The following is a 20,540-nucleotide window of genomic DNA, read 5'->3' as shown; positions in this document are numbered from 1 at the left end:
GATGTAGCTAGGGGCAGTGTTGTGGGTGGCTTTGTAAGCTGTGGTTAGTATTTTGAATTTTATACGTTGCGTTAGTGAAAGCCAATGAAGGGATTGGCAGAGAGGGGCAGCAGTCACTGATCGATGATCAGTCATATTTTCAATATCAATGTCAACATTTCACGATTTCTGCCAGGGCATACAAATGTTTGAGCACAACTGTACTTTACTGCAGTTTTCGCATGCAATAATCAATATGTCTTAATATATTAAAGTCCTGCAATATTTACCAACTACATACAGCATGTATGCATCTGCTTTCTGCTCTGCGCAGTTGTGCTTTACAGCTCCTTTTGATAGTGTAGGGCAGCCTATACATTAATCATGTTTTTCACTTAACCAGCAGGTTGAATGGTAAAAAATTACCCACATTGAACGTGTGGATGTCAGAATCACTCCCGCTGGGTTAATGTATTATGACAGTGGAGAGACTCTCCTGCTGTCAGAATGCACCAATCACTGCTGCCGGCTATAAACGGCGGCACTGATCATTCAGAAAAAACCAACAGGTTGGTTGTACAGAAGTTAATCAGTAGATTGATTTCTGTATAACCACTCTGCCCATACATGGGTTGATATTCAGCAGGTCTCTGCTAAGCTGGCCGAATTTTGATCCATGTATGGCCACCTTAAATCTGTGAGAAAGCCAACTGAAAACAATAGACTCCCTAAATAAAAAGGAATCCAGGAAGTGAGAGGGACTGTTTGTTTCTCTCTATCACTTCCTGGATCTATGGTAGAATGGCAGAAGGAATTGCGGCTCACAGCTGCATAGGTTGGACATGTGCTGTTGTTTTTGTGTACTCTGCAATAATGAGGTGGACAACATCATTGAAGAAAGAAATGTAAAAAATGCATGTCCACAAAAGCAGTGCATGGATGAAAATATTTCACCAGCAAATGTCTGCATAGGCAGTGTGCGTGGGCAGTCTGAATTGCTCAACACTGCCTAGAAATTTCCAATGCTGGTATGCCACAATTGTAAAACTGTACCTACACAACTCAATACTACTAAAATGATGTGCACTACTCCATGTGCTGCAACTGTTCCAGCATGCATTGTCCCAGTGGCTGCTACTGCATTCATTTCTGCACAGAATTCCACTATATTGGCATGCACTTTTTCACTTGCTTCCCATACACTGACACTTGCTTTTTCACTTGCCACCAGTGCACCAATACACATTTCAGTACTCACTACCACAGCAACAATGTGCACTACCCTGCTTGTTGCCAACACTTCCATAATGTCTGCCAATGCACTGATGCTCACTTGTTCATTGACTGTCTCTATACCACCATGGATTACGGCACTACTTCAAAACTGTCTGTCAGTGCATCAATGTGTACTTCTGCACCAAAACACACTTCTCTACTGGTCACCAATGTGCACTTCATTATCAGGCCCTGCTGCATCGGCATGAATCGACCCCTCTCCCTGCTGCAATTTTTACACTGGCCGCTATTGCAGTAGGCACTTCTGCACTTTGTCACTGCACCGATAGTCACGTCTCCACTCACCACCACTGCACTGATGCGCACTTTTCAACTGACCATCATCAATGTCATAGTCCACCGCATGCCACGCAGTTTGCATGCTGGACTATACATTATGTGTGAAAGCTAATTGTACTGAACACATTTTAAGTATCAAACTCAAAATGCTGGGCTGAATAACTATATTTATTAAAAATCACTTTTGTACAGACAAACCAATCTCTTGCTTTTAAAGCAAGAGAGTCATAGAAAAACGTTAGATTCCCGCAAGCAACAGAATAGATTTATGAAAGCATCTAGGGTTTAGTACATATTGGGCATTCTGCTGTGTGCTAGCTGATCTCCCTCACAAAGGAGAAGAAATGCCAAGCATGAAATTATACAATATGATTTAAACCCCATAAATTCATGTTACCATATGTGGGGTGTACACATGTACACACTTTATCGCAGCACTAACTTGTCTATGTAGCTGCCTTACCACTTACAGACAACAGATCCCTAAAGGAAATTGGTCATGAGAGGCTGCCAAAGCTGACCTCAACTTTTGAAAATGTTAGTTACAAAGCTGTCATTCTGATGCTCTAACTTCAGTGCTGTCTGAGAAGCTGAACCAAAACTATAAAAATAAGGAGTTCTGATACCTCTTTCATGAGCATGTATGTTTCAGGTCTGTGACTGAAAGGTACAGAAATCAAACAAAGCCAGGCATCTTGAAATTTCAGAAAGCAGTCTTTAGTGATGGCAGCACCCATACATCTTCACTTTAATCACCTTTCATTTCTGATAAAAGTATCTATTTTTGTAATATCACAATCTCCAGGTCATGACAGCAATGCCAACTTTAAAAGCCACTATGACTAGTGGCAGATTATATCATCAAGGTATTATTTAATTTGAAATATATATAACGCAAACAATTAAACAAATATGTATTTTAAGATACAAGACAGGAATAAATGAAATGCATGACAGTAATAAAATAAAAAGGATACAGTCATTTCAATAAGATAACCTATACATTTAAATGCTGCCACATGACATGACATTTCAAATTTAAGAATTCTGATTAATTAAGCTCAAAGGAGCAGGGCCCTCGAACCCCTTGTGTATCACATTGTATTGTTTTCGTACTGTCGCATGTTCTGTCTCCCTTTGTAATGTACAGTGCTGAGCAAACTGTTGGCGCTTTATAAATACTGTATAATAATAATAATTAATTTCTGTATAATTATATTGGCAACAAATGTTTTTCAGCATGTACTGTGTGTATAGTTATAAGTATTTAGGACACCTTTTTCTTAAATGTGCAAATTGCTTTGATAAATTCTTATTTCAGTTAAAGTGGTATTAAACCCAAAAGAAAACATTTATTATACTGCAGATTACCTATTCGTACATGTGGTGGCTGCATTTGCTGTCTTGTTTAGGCTTTCTTTCTTTTATTTTCACCTGGTGATAGAGCCAGTGAGTCTGTTGTGTATCAACAGACCAAGCTGTCCAGCAGATGTAGCAGTTAGAAGGCTGAGTCAAACCATTTAGCACTGACAGTGGTGCTTACCATGACCAACAAAGTAAAACCTTTGTACTAAAAGAAACCAAACTGTTGCTGTAACTGTTTATAGTGAGTTGGAGTTCGGGTTCAATTTGGTGTATTTAAATGTGTTAGTACATCTAACACACCCCTCTACCTAGAGTAACAATTCTGGTGTCCAAAGGCGTCTCTGTTGCTCCAAAGGCTTTGTGTGCTACTGACAAGATCACCAGGAAAAAACAGAAGAAAAAAGCCTAAAATAAGCTAATGTAGCCACCACATCTAATGATTGGTGAGCTGCAATATACTACATTTGTGGTTTGGGGTTTGACATAATACAAAAAAAGAGAAATGGGTAGATGGGACTATCAAGATACAGATTTATAACCCTCAGGAAGAAATACACAAAAGCATATACAGTATCTCACAGAAGTGAGTACACCCCTCACATTTTTGTAAATATTTTAGGACACCCCTAAGTGAAAATGTCCAAATTGGGCCCAAAGTGTCAATATTTTGTGTGGCCACCATTATTTTCTAGCACTGCCTTAACCATCTTGGGCATGGAGTTCACCAGAGCTTCACAGGTTGCCACTGGAGTCCTCTTCCACTCCTCCATGACGACATCACAGAGCTGGTGGATGTTAGAGACCTTGCGCTCCTCCACCTTTCATTTGAGGATGCCCCACAAATGCTCAATAGGGTTTAGGTCTGGAGACATGCTTGGCCAGTCCATCACCTTTACCCTCAGCTTCTTTAGCAAGGCAATGGTCGTCTTGGAAATGTGTTTGGGGTTGTTATCATGTTGGAATACCGCCCAGCGGCCCATCTCCAAAGGGAGGGGATCATGCTCTGCTTCAGTATGTCACAGTACATGTTGGCATTCATGGTTCCCTCAATGAACTGTAGGTCCCCAGTGTCGGCGGCACTCATGCAGCCCCAGACAATTACACTCCCACCACCATGCTTGACTGTAGGCAAGACACACTTGTCTTTGTACACCTCACCTGGTTGCCGCTACACACACTTTACACCCTCTGAACCAAATAAGTTTATCTTGGTGTCATCAGACCACAGGATATGGTTCTAGTAATCCATGTCCTTAGTCTGCTTCTCTTTAGAAAACTGTTTACGGGCTTTCTTATGCATCATCTTTAGAATAGGCTTCCTTCTGGGACTACAGCCACGCAGACCAATTTGAAGCAGTGTGTGGCGTATGGTCTGACCACTGACAGACCCCCACCCCTTCAAGCTCTGCAGCAATGATGGCAGCACTCATACATCTATTTCCCAAAGACAACCTATGGATATGACCCTGAGCACGTGCACTCAACTTCTTTGGTCGACCATAGAGAGGCCTGTTCTGAGTGGAACTTGTCCTGCTAAACCACTGTACGGTCTTGGCCACTGTGCTGCAGCTCAGTTTCAGGGTCTTGGCAATCTTTTTATAGCCTAGGTCATCTTTATGTAGAGTAACAATTCTTTTTTTCAGATCCTCAGAGAGTTCTTTGCCATGAGGTGCCATGTTGAACTTCCAGAGATCAGTATGAAAGAGTGAGAGCAATAACACCAAATTTAACACACCTGCTCCCCATTCACGCCTGAGGCCTTGTAACACTAATGAGTCACGACGTCGGGGAGGAAAATGGCTAATTGAGCCCAATTTGACATTTTCACTTAGGGGTGTACTCACTTTTGTTGCCAGTGGTTTAGACATTAATGGCTGTGTGTTGAGTTATTTTGAGGGGACAGCAAATTTACACTGTTATACAAGCTGTACACTCACTACTTTTCATTGTAACAAAGTGTAATTTCTTCAGTGTTGTCATATGAAAAGATATAATAACATATTTACAAAAATGTGAGGGGTGTACTCACTTCTGTGAGATACTGTATATAAAATCACAAACTTTTATTTCAGAGTCATATGTTAAAAATGATAATGTTAAGATGAGTCTTGCATCACACACAATCAGCAAACCCCCATAAACCTTCCCTTAAATGTAATGATGCTCGTACAGGTGATACAATAAACCACATAAAGATATTAAATATAAAAAAGATTATGGGGAGGTTTAATCCCTCAACGCATTTCACAAGTTGAGCTTCTTCAGAGGTGAGGGGATGCAGAATATTGCATATCATCCAAAGCATAAACATCATTGCATTCATAGGCGGAAGTCCATCATAAATATACACAGAGTGGAAAACGGCAACAGACCAGATAGGGGGGCACCCAGAAGTACCAGCTATAGGGTAGAGAGATGATAAAGAGGTAGGACATAGACTGCACCATCCAAAGTTTATAGGTCACATAAAAGAATATTACACAAAAAGAGCGGGTGTTTCAAACATCTTCCTCTCAAATGTATAAAAAGTTACTGCGTATCTTGTAATGAAACACAGGTCCACAAACGGTCCTCACCTCAGCCAGGCAATAGCCAATGTGTAATATTTGTGTAATATTCTGTTATGTGATATATAAACCTTGGAAAGTGTGGTCTATGCTCTCCCTCTTTATCAACTCTGTGCCCTAGAGCTGCTACTGCTGGGTGCACCCCTATCTGGTTTGTTGCCGTTTTCCACTCAAATAAACATTTGTGAATAATATATAAATATATACAGTATGATTTTGTGTATTTTTTCCTGAGGGTATATACATTATTTGCACCTTGAAAGTCCGATCTACCCATTTCTCTTTTTTTTTTATTAGGTTATAATTGGGATGTGGTGCTGGAGGTTATCAATTATACCTATTTGTCACATTAGTTTTGGGTTTTAATACGCTTTAAGGGTCCTAAAAAAATCCAACACACAGCTTTTCACCAGTCAAATTTGAAGAAAACCTCAATAAATGTTCACCTATTCACATGGCATATCTAAAAATGTTTAAAAATATGTTTTACTTTTTAGATGTTTCTCAGGAGAAGCTCCCCAGGCTCCTCATGAACAAAGAGCACTAAGCAAGATTTTTCCTTGCTGGAAGTTCCAGAATAGAGCAACTAAAAAAGGGAAGCTGTATTTTTCTTTGTTTTGGGAATGGGGTCATGTAACAAAATTAAAGTAGGTGTCATCCCAATTTGGCTGCAAAAGTGAAAATACACTTTAAAACTTTTTTTTGTTTTTTTTAAACAGAATGGGGAAGGGTTATACACCTTGTCAAGATTTTACTGCTGTCTATGTCCCCACAAGGGAGATTCCTATCTCTATCTGTCCTGGTGATCACTGTCATGAAAGCACATAGTAAGACAAAAACAAACATTTTAGAGCATGTGTCAGGAAAGGCTTGCCCATAGTACAGGTGAAGACTTACAAATATGCGCATGCACAGAACAAGGACGAGCCGGACGGATGTTCAGGTTCTTGGGCATAGGCGCACACACTTGCACTCATGTATCCAGGAGCACGCCTGGCACTAATGCTGGTACCTATTTAAACTGGCTGCAGTAGTGTCTCATTGCCGTTTGGTCTTAATCCCTGCATGTGTATCCAGATCCTTGTGCTTGACTCCTGATACCTAACCAGCTTGTTCCTGACCTCCGCTTGTCTGCTACCTGCCCTGACCCCTGGCTTGTCTTGGATTGCTCTTCTGTCTCCTGCTCCTGTCTGATTGATCCTCTGCTGCTGACTCGACCCGTGACCCGACTACGTTACCTCCTGCCATCTATGCTTGATCTGCCCGACTGCTACCAACCCGGCTCATCTGACCCTGCATCCTCCACCTTGCTCCTCAGCGATCCATCCATCCAGCACGTCTGCACCCAGATCCTGCTCTTCACCCTTAGCCTGCCCTGCGTCTTCATCAGCCTGCCGGTACCTGGTGGAACACCAACTATTGGACTGATCACAGGCACTCACACCTCGCTGTGCTCCTGTGGCCGCTGTCCCACTACCACTAGCCCTCGAGCCGGAGCTGTACGGTACATGACAGCATGAGAGAAAGTTTATAAATCAGTAAAATTTTCTGATGATGAGTCAAACTTCTGGTGTTATTAAAAATGTTAGAGTTGTCACCAGAACAAAATATGAAAAATGATCTTGTGACAAGTCACTAAGATGAGCATAACCCTCAGTTTGGGGAGATTTCTCCTCATTTCCTGCTTCATGCATGGTACAGAAAATAAAGAAAAATCTCCCCAGTAGGAAATAAACAGTAAAAAAAAACCCTATATAGGAGCTTTAACCCTTCACTACTCTATCAAAAACTAAAAAAAGTAATTTTTGCCTTTATATACACTTGTATGCTGGGGCAATGTCTTAATTTTTTCACACACATATTAAAATCTACAATAAAATTAATTTAAACCCCCAAACAATTATATATTTTGTGGTACAAAAATGTATTTCATGATACAACGTGAACGATGGGGGTACATCGAGTAAATATAGTAGATACCCAACATGTCAAGCCTTAAAATTGCACTCCTGTGCAATAGTGAAAAACTTTGGTAAGCAAATTGTCCATAGTCGGAGCTTTAACCCTTTCATTGCCAGGCCCTGCTCTCCACTTTTAAACTCAGGTGGCCAGACCATTTTTGCAATTTTTTCATTGCTTTCATATTTTTCTCTTACAGCTTTTAGAGTTTGTGAAAGACCCCCCAAACCATACATTTTCTGAAAGCATAGGACCAGTAGAATAAAAGGAAGGTGCTACTGATTTTTTAGGGCCTGTGATATTTGTGCAAATGCAATGCTGTGATAGGTGAAGCAGCGCTTCTGTGATTATTAGGGAATGAAAGGAATTGGATCAGAGGCCATAATACTGAATGTATAGGCCAGAACAAATTGGTATTATGTGGACTTTTAGAACTGCTATAATCATTAAGTTTACATTTGCACATGTTTGAAATGCACTAGATTTTATATGTTTGTTCATTTAAGTATGAAAATTCAATTATTTGTTCAATGAGGATTGCTTATGCAATTGTATATCACCTTCATTCACTAATATTCACAGTAGCGCTGCATCACCTATCACAGTATTGTATTTTATTTAATGTGGGAACACATTTAAATGCTTCCAGCAGCAGACATTTAAAGTGAAACTCCCCTCAGTCACTAGTATTTTACAACACCAGTTGAAGGTAGCACAGGAGTATCCACTATTCAATATTTGTGCAAATGTTCATCAAATAGCTATTTTCAATAAAAATACACTAAATTCCTTATTAGTGGATGCATACATGGCAAAATTTACAAAATTCCTGCCTAATTTCAACTAGATATAAAAGTTACAACTGTACTGAGTTTGCACATAACAAATATTTACAAAATTTGAATTGTGCCTTTTTGTGAAATGGTGAAAACTGAAGGTGCGCAAAATTGAAAATAAACACAATTTACTTTAAATCTCTGAGGTTATCATTTTTCCCTTACAGCTTTCAGAGTTTGTAAAGTACCCCTCAAACCATATATTTTCTGAAAGCAAAGGACTTATAGATTAAAAAAATGTGATATTAATTTTTTAGGCTCCACAATAGTTGCGCAAATGTTCATCAAATTGCTATTTTCACTAAAAATACACTAAAAATATAATTAGTGGACACATGCATGTCAAAATTTACAAAATTCCTGCCAAATTCCTACTAGATATAAATGTTAAAACTGTATTGAGTTAGTAACAAGACTCATAACAAATATCTGTAAATGTTGAATTGCGCCTTTTTGTGAAATGGTGAAGACTGAAGGTGCACAAAACTGTAAATAGGTACATTGTACTCTAAAAATCTGAGTACAATTTTACACTTTTTCCCGTGCACCTGTAATAGTTTGTAAACGACCCCCCCCCCCCACTTCCCCAAACAATATATTTTCTGAAAGCAAAGGACCTATAGAATGAAAAATAAGCTACAGTGATTACATACATAGTGTATGTAGACACATCTTTAGTCTCTTTATGTATGCCAGTGTGGCTCAATAGGATGCTGCAAGAGAAAGTATCCATAAAACAGGAAACCTGGCGCAGAGGCCTAGGCCCCAGCGTAAACTGGAACATAACAAGGATTAAAAGGTAAAGAAGTTGCATAATCAGAAAAGGAATAAATCAGCTGCTGAAAGTGCTTAAAAAGATGAGGGTTTAATATCACTTTAAGCTACACCATGTAAATTAGTATGGAGTTGGCCACAATCCTTTGAAATTTCTTATGCGATCAAAATACACAGTCCCAGATATGACATTTTGAAATCTCCTACAGTGCTGTACATGTAAACAACATATTTGAATGTATTAATAATTAAAATGAAAGTGTATTGAAATAAGCTTAGAAACAATTGGCTCATTTGACTCTGTTATCTGCTCATTAAAAAGTCATTGCAGACTCCTTCATGAGACTGCAGTAATTAAAAATAAAATGGCTGCAAGCAGGAAACAAAGCACTCATAAATAGGGTTACGCTGTGACAAAATGACATTAAGTAGCATTAAAAGAGCTGTAAAACTGTCTCTGATGATGGAAATTTTGAACATATCTTCTCTCTGATGGGTTTTAGGGACAAGAGGGGGCACTCTAAAACCCTAGGTAAAAAGTCTAATCTTACCTCTACATTTGCAGATAAGGCATCCTTGACTGTCTTGCTCAAAGCCATTTGGACAGATCTTGCTGCATGGAACATCAGGACACTTCTTACAGCGACAGATTTCACATCCATGCTTGTTCTTCCTAGACAACATTAGATCAACAAATTTAATAAAGCTTATTTAGATGATGCTTAAGTTACACCACAATTATTTAACCGCTTGCTGCCCACCTACAATAGTTGTACTGCGAGCGAGTGGCAGCTACAGGCCGGGAGGCATACTGGTACATCGTGGCCTTTTTTTTGTTTGGGGCGCATGCACCTGTGCTGTGACTGGACACAGCACAAGTTTGGTAGCTAATGATTTTGGCTGAAGTCAGCTGATTGACTCTGTGGCCAATCACACAGAGTTCTGTGTTTACAAAAACATAGAACTCTGTGCTGGGAATAGCTATCTGCCTGTTTCTTCTTTCTGTGAAAAAACAGACAGATAGTAAAGTAAAAGCAGCACATATTACACACATTACACATTGTTTGGGCATACAGTTAACCCCTTGATTGCTCCTAGATGTCAACCCCTTCCTAGTCATTGTCACTAGTACAGTGTCAGTGTACAGTATTATCACTGATCACTGTATTAGTGTCACTAGCAATATCAGTGTCAGTTACTGAGCCTCCCAGATAGTTTCTCTTGGGGCCAGATTGCCTTCCACCCTATCACAGTCACACTATAAGTCGCTGATCGCCGCCATTACAGAATAGCATCATAGCTGCTGTGACAGTGCAAGGCTCTGTCATTGTGGAAATGGTCAGGAAAAGAACACAAGGTTTGCACATATGCTGAGTGTAGGACTATGGAGCATAGATTTTGAGTGGAGAAAATTGCTTTTGCAGCTGTCTTCAGATTTTTTTTTTACCAGATGGGGCTCTGTAGTTTGCAGATTTCAAAGTGCCTGGGGAGGGAAGACAACAAACAAGAGATCCCTGTGCTCAAATCCATACAGCTAGTGCATGCATTTATCCATCAGGTGCTAAAGGGGTGTAACCACATTAACTCTAGAAATTCTGAAGGACCCTCTGCACACTGGTATATACCCTTTCAAGCAAACTAAAACCTGAACCTTGTAGCTCTCCCCATTGTGTCTTTTCCCCTATGTTAGCATTGTGTCCACAGTAGCACTTGCGTAGGCAGGGCAGAGTAGGACTGGCCATAGAGGGATTACTTTGACGCAGTTGGCCAGCTTAAACATGTATTGCAATATGTGTGAACCAAATATCCCTATTTGTTGCATAGTTTGCTTGAAAGGGTATATACCAGTGTGCAGAGGGTCCTTCAGAATTTCTGGGGAGGGAAGACATCTCCAACCTAGTGTCTGGGTGTTGTGGACAACCAGCAGTGTGTGTGTCCAGGTGCACACAGCCCTACAAAAGATGGGTTAGTGACAGCAGGTGGAGTAAGAGGTGGTGTTGGAGTTGCAGACATGAGGGTGGTGTGCTCCTGTCTAGGGACCAAGGCAAACCACTCAAGACAGCACTCCATGTAGCAGAGGTTCCAGGTCAGTGGACTGAGAGAGTTGGGCCAGTTGAGAGAGTCTGGGAAACTAGTGTTAAAACAACTGGGAGAGAGTTTAGGGGACCAGAGGAAAAAATAAGTCTCAGAGGAGTAAGAAAGCCTGGAGTATCAGGAGAACCCCTACCTAGAGGAGAGGACTGGGCCAGTGCAGCAAGGTACTGCGACCAAAGCTGAGTAAGCCTTTAAGAGCTAGGTGGCTCTGTATTTTTCAGTTGTGTTTGCTGAAGTTAAAACCCCGTGTGGGACGTCATAAGTTATAAAGACGTTGTATCTTTTGTTCTTAATAAAAGTGGGCTGCTAGGTCCTTAAAGTTAGTTCCCGCTTGGCATGGACGCACTTAAAACACATCTACCACTGAGCTATTGATCCCCCAGATCATGAGTGGTGGAGGTTGCAGGCAAGCAAACAGTGGAAACCTGGATGTTGGCTCCAGCAATGAGTTTGTGTCAGGAACTGTTGGCTGTGTATGGAATTGCAGCCAGGCACAAATCATTGCGTACATGTGGTGCATATATGAGAATTTTCCTTTTCGTCAAATGTGTAAAAAGTTGCTGTTTATGTGACTGCAACAATGGGATGGTCGAAGCAGAAAAAAGATGCAATCCTTGCTGAGACCAGAGACAGAGCGCATAGGCTAGAGGGGATTTTACCACCTGTGCAAGCCCCAGCCAAGCCAGAAAATCTAGTCAAGTGTGAACTAGCTGGGGACTGGTCCAAGCTGGTCATGTCAATCCCAGGGGAAGTGAAAGTTCCCCCTGGCAACATGATCCAAAATGTGCCACAGCATGAGGCATAGGGGCCTGTGTGCTGTAGGTGTGAATGCTGTTGTCCAGTGCCCCTTGTCACAAAATGTATCGCAGAGTAACTGAGCCAGTTGAGAGGTTGATGAATCCTGGAGCTCACCTGCCAAAGAAAGTGACCAGTTGCATCCCAGAGAGAGGGACAAGTAATCCAGAGTAGCCAAAGATCACTTGAGAGAACTGTATCTCATTTTAGTGGAGAAAAGCTAGCCTGTTCTTAAGAAGTACAGAGCTTCAGTTACCCCTAGTAACTGGGAGCCCATTTTTCTTGCAGAGGGTGCCAAATCATCAAGAAGGGCTGCAGTGATGACCCATGACAGCACGTGGGGACCAGCCTGTGCCACAGGTAATAGACAGCGCCCTCAAATGAAGGCTTTAAAACTTGATACAAGAACTGGTGAGACTGGTCCCAACGAAGTGGGAGTGTGACTGGGAGGGAGAACCGCACTACACATGGACATGGACTTTCTACAGTGTGTTATCCTGATTAGTGGGGTGACGCAGGTTAAAACCCAACCTGCAGCAAGCTCAAGAGCTGACACAATAGTACTGTGGGTAAATGTAAAGGTATTGATGGTGATGACATCGAAAAATGTATTTCTGGCAATGTTATATCTGAGGCTAATGTTGGCAAAGGTAATAATAATGAAGGTGGGATATCTTCTGTAACAACCAGAGACAGAGCCACAGAGTTGCTCATTGAAGTCTCACAAGGGTCTCCAAGTGTTGGAGTCAGAGGACAGCTGTGGTGGAACAAGGTGGGACTGTACCACACAGTGAGAGTGTGTATGTGACCCAGTTGGTAAGGGATTAATTAAGCCTGTCAAAGTTGAAAGTGCCAAGTTGGGTGTAGTGGTAGCGCCACCAGAGCAAACTGGTCAAAATAAAGTGTTGCAGCCTGCCTTGGTTGATGATGTGTCATTGTGTTTCACAAGGTGGTCTCTATAGAAGTGACAAACGCACTGTATTGGCTAATGAATCTTAGGTTCCTGTCGTGCCTCCTAGAGCAGGTGATGCAGTGCCACTGAGAGCCCATGAAGGAAACACCAAGGAATGGGATGGCTGGTGCAAGGAAGCACTTGCAATACTTAACCAAGTGACCATGGGTTACAAGGCTATGTTGTGTAAAAAAGGGGGCGACAGAATACCTGCTATGCCCAATGGAGGGATCGTAGAGTGTCCAATGTTCGAGGGTGTGCTGGCCTCTGCAGACAGGTTAAGCGCACTTGAATGGCAGATGTGTTATCCACAGCTCAACAACTGAAGGGTGTCAATTGCAAAAATGTCAGTATGACTGGTTGTGACCTGCAGTGGCTCCCTGATGCTTAGGGGCATAGGGGATAAGTGTGATACATACATCTGACAGAGCCAAGGGGGAGCACCAGGTTGTAATGGCAGATACCTCCAGTGAGGTGGAAGTCTTTTTAAAAATCTCAACCTCTCAAGCTGCAGTGAATGAGCCCCTCCACATGTCTCTGACAAGGGAAAGGTTCCTAAAAAGGTCTTGTGTATAGATGTAGGGTGCATTAAAATGACAAGCATGCTATCTGAACTGCTTGAACTGGTAAAAGCACATACCCTATACTGTATACCCGGGTGTCAGACCAGCTGGTACTGCAGAGTACCAATAGTATAGTCAGGTAGTACAGGCTGTGCTTGATAACAATAATCCTGTATTGGTTGGTACAACGTTTATTAACAATGTGAAAAGTGATCTCATGGTTCCCTGTGAGGCTGCTTCCAGTGACTGTTTGTATGGAAGGTGCTCAAAAGAACTATTAGAGATATTAAAGGCCTCTGTACCTGATATAGTGACAAAGAACACTCCACTCCTGCTGGTGCAGCTAAGCAGTGGTTAGTAAATGGCGCAGGTACTGCCTCACCCACTAGACTTTGTGAGAAGGAAAGGCCCAGAATGGATTCAGCAATAGCAGATGTTCTGTCTGTCACTCATTAAAAGGCAGAAGTAAAGGGGCCCGGAGGCTAAGACAGTATTGATAGTATCAGGAATTGTGACATTTGAAGGTATGATCTTCTAAGGATTGGTAGTAGTGATTGTGATGTTGTAATGAATAAACCGGTGGGAATTACATTAGGCAGTGATTTATGCTTTGATCAATGTCAGTTGGTATGACAATTGCCCACGGAACATTTGACAACAAGCAAAGGTTCAGTGGGGATAGCCGTTCATATGTGTGTGGTCCCTCTCTGGGTCTGGTCCTAAGAAACATTGATAAAGAAAACACGGACGGTATTGACAATTGTGAAAAATGCAAAACATTGCTGAACGATCTTGTGAAGAAGGTTTTGGATGCATAGGATAACTGCAAAAGGGTTGGTGAACCTAAAAGACCAAATGTGATAGTTACAATGTACCAATGAGGGAAAAGGTGGCAGGGAAGGCAGAGGGCCCCCCAAAAAATAAATATGAGCCCTTCATCGTACAGTCTGTTCCTCTTGGTGTATGCAGACTTTAGTCTTTCGGAGTGATTTTACAGTTCAGTACATTGCCGTGAGGAACAGTTATAGTGAGTAAAACAACTTTTTTTTAATTAACTTTAAATAGATTTTTAAGGAGAACTGGAAGAAGTTACAATACATCTTCTATTAAACAAATGACATGTTTTCAAATGTACTGGAGAAAGTAATAAAGCATCTCTTATGCCATTTACATCAAATATTACAGGACACAGGGAAACTGTACTGAATAAAAATGTGCTCTTCCTCTAGGAGAAAACAATTCAGCAAATGTGTAAGCATAAAAAGCCCTTAGGGCACACTTCTATTGTTTCATTAAGTCAGTATTTTTACCCTTGTAATAAACACCCCTCATTAATAATCTCCATCACAAAATACAGATGATTCGAACAGTTTATATATTTAATTTGGCTGTGGGGGGTGTTGGTTGGTGTATTGGTTTTCTTGTGACTACAGGGAAATATTAAGGGTGTAAAATCTGGGTTAGAAGAAGGACAAAATGACCTAGCCTTTTGGAAGCTTCTGAAAAGGACAGAAGATTAGAGATTAAACGTTTGACTAAACAAACTTTGTAAAGAGTTTGGTCCCAAGAAATAAACCACAGTCTGAGAAGAGTGTCTTTGTAAACCTCTGAACACCAATTATGTTCTGAGTTTTCATGAGCTAGGATTTAGTGGAGTTGTACTGCTGAACTGGTGCATCGATTGTGGCTGTGTTGTATGATACTGCAATTACACTGCAATTCTCATTATCTTTTTTTGACATTTGATGAAACAAAAAAAGGTAGAAAAATATGAGTGGTTCAATTACTTTATAAATAACATTTATGTAGGAATAGTTACAACACGAACGTTCAATTTCATATTTTTTTAAAATTAGATTTATGTAAAGTGAACACACATATATGACTAGTAATTTGCCTACTTCAGTTTATTTGAAATGTTCAACTATAATATTAAAAAAAGTCACAGACTTGTTTGTCATTTGTCACCATATGTATACTAAATGTACCCTAAATCAACTAAACAATAAATCAGTAGAAAGTTACAGAGTATACTTTATCAATGTTTTAAATCATATACTTACACAATCTATGAGTGGCCTATAAAAAAAATGGAGTTTATCACAGAAAATGTTTGTTTCTATGGGATGAAAAAGTAAAAAAATATTCCCACCCATGACACCACGGTCTTTCTTAAAACCTGTGTAATATTTAAACTAATATGATTAACAGCACAAACATGTAGGCATCATGCACACAGGCTGTTTTCCTTTCTTAGAAGCCTTTCTTCCTGGCACCAGAGTTTTGGTAGAAAAAAACGCCTGATGCTTGTAAAAGTGTGTTTAGGCACATTTAGCTGCATCAAGCGTTTGGGCTTTAATTCATTTCAATGGCCAGAATAAATAATAATTTATTCTGGCCACTGAAATTACTTTACCCCTCAAGTGCTAAACGCGCCTAACATTAACACGCGTCTAGACGCGATTAAAAGCATCAAGTATTTTTTCTGCCAAAACTCTGCTGCTCCTGGATGCACTGGCAGTGGGGTTTTTTTCCTGCCTCCAAAGTCCTAAAAGTTTACAATGCCTTGAAAAAGTATTCATACCCCTTGAAATTTTCCACATTTTGTCATGTTACAACCAAAAACGTAAATGTATTTCATTGGGATTTTATGTGATAAACAAACACAAATAGGCACATAATTGTGAAGTGGAAAGAAATGATAAATGTTTTTCCAAATATATATCTAAAAAGTGTGGAGTGCATTTGTATTCAGCCCCTCTGAGTCAATACTTTGTAGAACCATCTTTCGCTGCAATTACAGCTGCAAGTCTTTTTGGGGATGTCTCTACCAGCATTGCACATCTAGAAAGTGACATTTTTGCCTATTCTTCTTTGCAAAATAGCTCAAGCTCTGTCAGATTGGATGGAGAGCGTCTGTAAACAACAATTTCCAAGTCTTGCTACAGATTCTCAATTGGATTTAGGTCTGGACTTTGACTAGGCCATTCTAACACATGAATATGCTTTGATCTAAACCATTCCATGTAGCTCTGGCTGTATGTTTAGGGTCGTTGTCCTTCTGGAAGATGAACCTCCATCCTAGTCTCAAGTTTTTTGCAGACTCTAATAGGTTTTCTTTTAAGATTGCCCATCAACTCTGACCAGCTTCCCTGTCACTGCTGAAGAAAAGCATCCTCACAACATGATGCTGCCACCACCATGTTTCGCGGTGCAGATGGTGTGTTCAGGGTGAACACACCAACTGTTAGTTTTACACCACAAATAGCGTTTTGCTTATAAGAAAAAAATTTAATTTTGGTCTCATCTGACCAGAGCACCGTCTTCCACGTTTGCTGTATCCCCCACATGGCTTCTCACAAACTGCAAATGGGACTTCTTGTGACTTTCTTTCAACAATGGCTCTCTTCTTGCCACTCTTCCATAAAGACCAGATTCGTGGAGTGCACGACTAATAGTTGTCCTATGGACAGATTCTCCAACCTGAGTTGTGGATCTCTGCAGCTCCTCCAGAGGTACTATGGGCCTCTTGGCTGCTTCTTTGAGTAATGCTCTCCTTGCCCGGCCTGCCAGTTTAGGTGGACGGCCATGTCTTGGTAGGATTGCAGTTGTGCAGTGCTCTTTCCATATTCGGATGATGGATTGAACAGTGCTCCATGAGATGTTCAAAGCTTGGGATATTTTTTTATAACCTAACCCTGCTTACACTTCTCCACAACCTTTTCCCTGACCTGTCTGGTGTGTTCCTTGGCCTTCATGATGCTGTTTGTTCACTAATGTTCTCTAACAAACCTCTGAGGGCTTCACAGATCAGCTGCATTTATACTGAGATTAAATTACACACAGGTGGACTCTATTTACTAATTAGGTGACTTCTGAAGGCAATTGGTTCCACTAGATTTTAGTTAGGGGTATCAAAGTAAAGGAGGCTGAATACAAATGCATGCCACACTCTTCAGTTATTTATTTGTAAAAAATATTAAAAACCATTGATCATTTTCCTTCCACTTCACAATTATGTGCCACTTTGTGTTTGTCTATCACATGAACACCCAATAAAATACATTTACGCTTTTGGTTGTAACCTGATTTGGACATTTCAAGGGGTATGAATAGTTCAAGGTACTGTGTATGTGCAAGGACACATAGGCTAACATGACGGTGAGTTTAGCGGCAGGGAAAAAAAATACAGACGCCCCTAGAAGCAAAAAATGTTAAGTGTGCATGAGGCCTAAAGGGGCTAGAACATGTATGAGGGGGAGGTGTGTGGTTAAAAGATCCCAGTGCCAGTAAAAAAAATGCTTGAAATATAACCAAAATATATTTCTCTCTGCTTTAATAGAGCTCACAGAAATGTTGAGAAGGAACAGCAATATGATCTATAGTTTCATATTGCCATTGTGGTTTGTCTTTGTTTGGCTGGCATTTTGGTAAAAATTTGTCCCAGTACGTTAACAATTTTCTAATCTGAATCCTCAGACTAAAAATTTTATGAACCCCTGGTATAAGGCCATCTAGTGTTGCAGCAAGGCTATAATTGCCAAGTTGTGGCATGACAAAAGGAAGTAACTACTAAATGTAAGGGTGCATTAATATGCAATAAAAAGAAAAGTTAGTGCTCGCCTAAGCCTATATCTCAAGTAAAACATAGTTACTCTCTACATGCAGGGGCCCTTTTAATTAGCCTGTAATTCTGTGCCTTACTTTGTGTAACACCTTGCTATAATGCAAGTTGCAGGATTTCTAGAGACACAAGATAACAGTGTCCTGCAATTCAGTGGAACTCACACTCTGTAGAACAACCCCATGGATCTTGTACGCTGAACCTCAGGAGGAGCAGTGTAAAAGAGGAGTACATTTCCCAAATGAACTGGTGTGTGGGCATTTATATACAGAAGCCAGAGAGACTGGACAGGAAGTGAGAGGGGAGAGAGCTGGAGAGCAGAAGTAGAAAGATAATTGTGCTGACTGCCGGAGAACTGGACCAGGCCAGAGAGCTAGAGAGAAGAGAGGAAAGGAGGAGCCTTGCCACCCTGTTCAGCGAGACAGTCTGCCAGTAGGTGACCCGGAGAGCGGGGACCAGATGGAACACTGCAAGTGTGACCGGAGAACCTGTGGTGGCCCTCATCCACTAAGAGAGAAAGACTGCCAGGACCTGCTGGAAGCCACTGATCGGGTGAGAGAGTTCCATATACAAGACAAACAAGTGAACACTAACATTCTTCTCATTTTTGTTATCCCCTCCCCCACACTAATGTTAAACCTAATAAATAAAACATTAGGTGTAAAAGGAAATACCTTGCACCCGAGAGTCTGGTGTACTGACCTAGTTAAGGGCAACATCATTTAGCCTCCTTGTGAAATTCTGAGAAACAAAAACAATCCCAAAATTCTGTGATAATGCACTCATGCACAGTGGGATTTTGAGGCTATGGTTTGTATGTATCAGAATTGTGCCATTGGGAATTGAGTTTCCAGGTGTTTCAGTCAGAAGCAAAGGAGGAACCATGTATTAATGCAGTAGAATGGATGACTCCAGAACAGGCTCTGTGTTCATATAATAGGTAGAGTGAAAACATGGAAGCTACTGAGTTCAACAAAGATCTAAGACTTAACACTAATAGCCTAACGTAGTGTGCATGGACACATAGGATAACACTATTTAGCTGCTAGGAATGCTAATAACAGCTCCTAGGAGCTTAAAAAAACACTAATGTGCATGGAGCCTAACAAACACTTTGAAAAAGCTTGCTGTACACACTGCTCTTATACAAGCGGATGCCCATGTAAACGCCTTATAAACTTGAAATGAACAATTATACACTGCAAAACATACCATAGCTATATTATGGTTAATATTTCACTGCCATGTTTCTAGATATATGTTAGTCAGCAAATGCCATTGTCACGGTGTGCTGTCACCCTCCCCCCTCCTCCTCCTTGGCGCGTCCCCATCCCACACAGCCTCGGAGGCCAGGCTGTGGGGGATGGGGACCCCCCACCAGGAGACCCCAGCGGCAGGCCGCCAAGGTGTCTCTGCGCGGCCCCAGCAGGCATGGCGCGGGCACGAGGCGTTACCGTACTCTGTGCCCTCCGGAGACAAAGGCCGTGCTCCCTCAGTGCGGCCCGAGTCGAGGGGGCCTGCAACACGGCGTTGGGCCGGCCGTTGCCAGGGCAACCCAGAAGTGTCCGGGAGAGCTTTAAAAGGCTGGCATGATAGCCAGCCGGCCTCTTCCTCCTGCTGCTGTCCTGGGGGCCACCGCTGTCGTGGGAGGTCCGGGTGGGGACCGGGCCTCCGCAGGCATCCCCGTTGCGCGCTCTGCATGAGCCCCCTCACCAAAGGTGAGACCCCCAAGCTAAGGGGAGACCGCTTGCCCCTACATGAGACCTTCAAGCTGAGGGGAAACTACCTGCCAGCTACCTGAGACCCCACGAGCTAAGGGGAGGCCGCCTGCCCCTACCTGAGACCCTCCAGCTGAGGGGAAACTGCCTGCCAGCTACCTGAGACCCCCAAGCTAAGGGTATACCACCTGCCCCTACCTGAGACCCTCCAGCTGAGGGGAAACTGCCTGCCAGCTACCTGAGACCCCAAGCTAAGGGGAGACCGACTGCCCCTACCGGAGACCCTCCAGCTGAGGGGAAACTGCCTACCAGCTACCCAAGACCCCAGTCCAGGGGCAGGTTGCCCACCTGTTGCCCGAGACCCCAATCCAGGGGTAGATTGCCGGCCTGTTGCCCGAGACCCCAGTCTAGGGGTAAGTTGCCCGCCTGTTGCCCAAGACCCCAGTCCAGGGGTAGGTTGCTCACCTGTTGCCTGAGACCCCAGTCCAGGGGTAGATTTCCGGCCTGTTGCCCGAGACCCCAGTCCAGGGGTAAGTTGCCCGCCTGTTGCCCAAGACCCCAGTCCAGGGGTAGGTTGCCCACCTGTTGCCCGAGACCCCAGTCCAGGGGTAGATTGCCGGCCTGTTGCCCGAGACTCCAGTCCAGGGGTAAGTTGCCCAAGACCCCAGTCCAGGGGTAGGTTGCCCGCCTGTTGCCCGAGATCCCAGTCCGCTGTGCAGTCACGGAGGGAGCTCAGCTG

The 20,540-nt window shown here is 42.2% G+C and overlaps 1 protein-coding gene across 1 annotated transcript in view; it reads right to left on the bottom strand.

The window, feature by feature from the left end:
* Positions 1-20,540, bottom strand: part of CRIM1 (cysteine rich transmembrane BMP regulator 1) — a 1,025,033-nt gene that overhangs the window by 120,024 nt on the left and 884,469 nt on the right. The window contains exon 10 of the mRNA XM_089690902.1: positions 9,607-9,728. Within this exon, the coding sequence (XP_089547028.1) occupies positions 9,607-9,728 (122 nt within the window). The remainder of the gene's footprint in view (positions 1-9,606; positions 9,729-20,540) is intronic.

Source organism: Staurois parvus, unplaced genomic scaffold, assembly GCF_062004578.1.
Source record: "Staurois parvus isolate SC_StPar_1 unplaced genomic scaffold, SC_StPar_1.0 ptg000546l, whole genome shotgun sequence".
NCBI classification, from domain to species: Eukaryota; Metazoa; Chordata; class Amphibia; order Anura; family Ranidae; genus Staurois; species Staurois parvus.
This window is presented reverse-complemented; position numbering and strand designations above follow the sequence as displayed.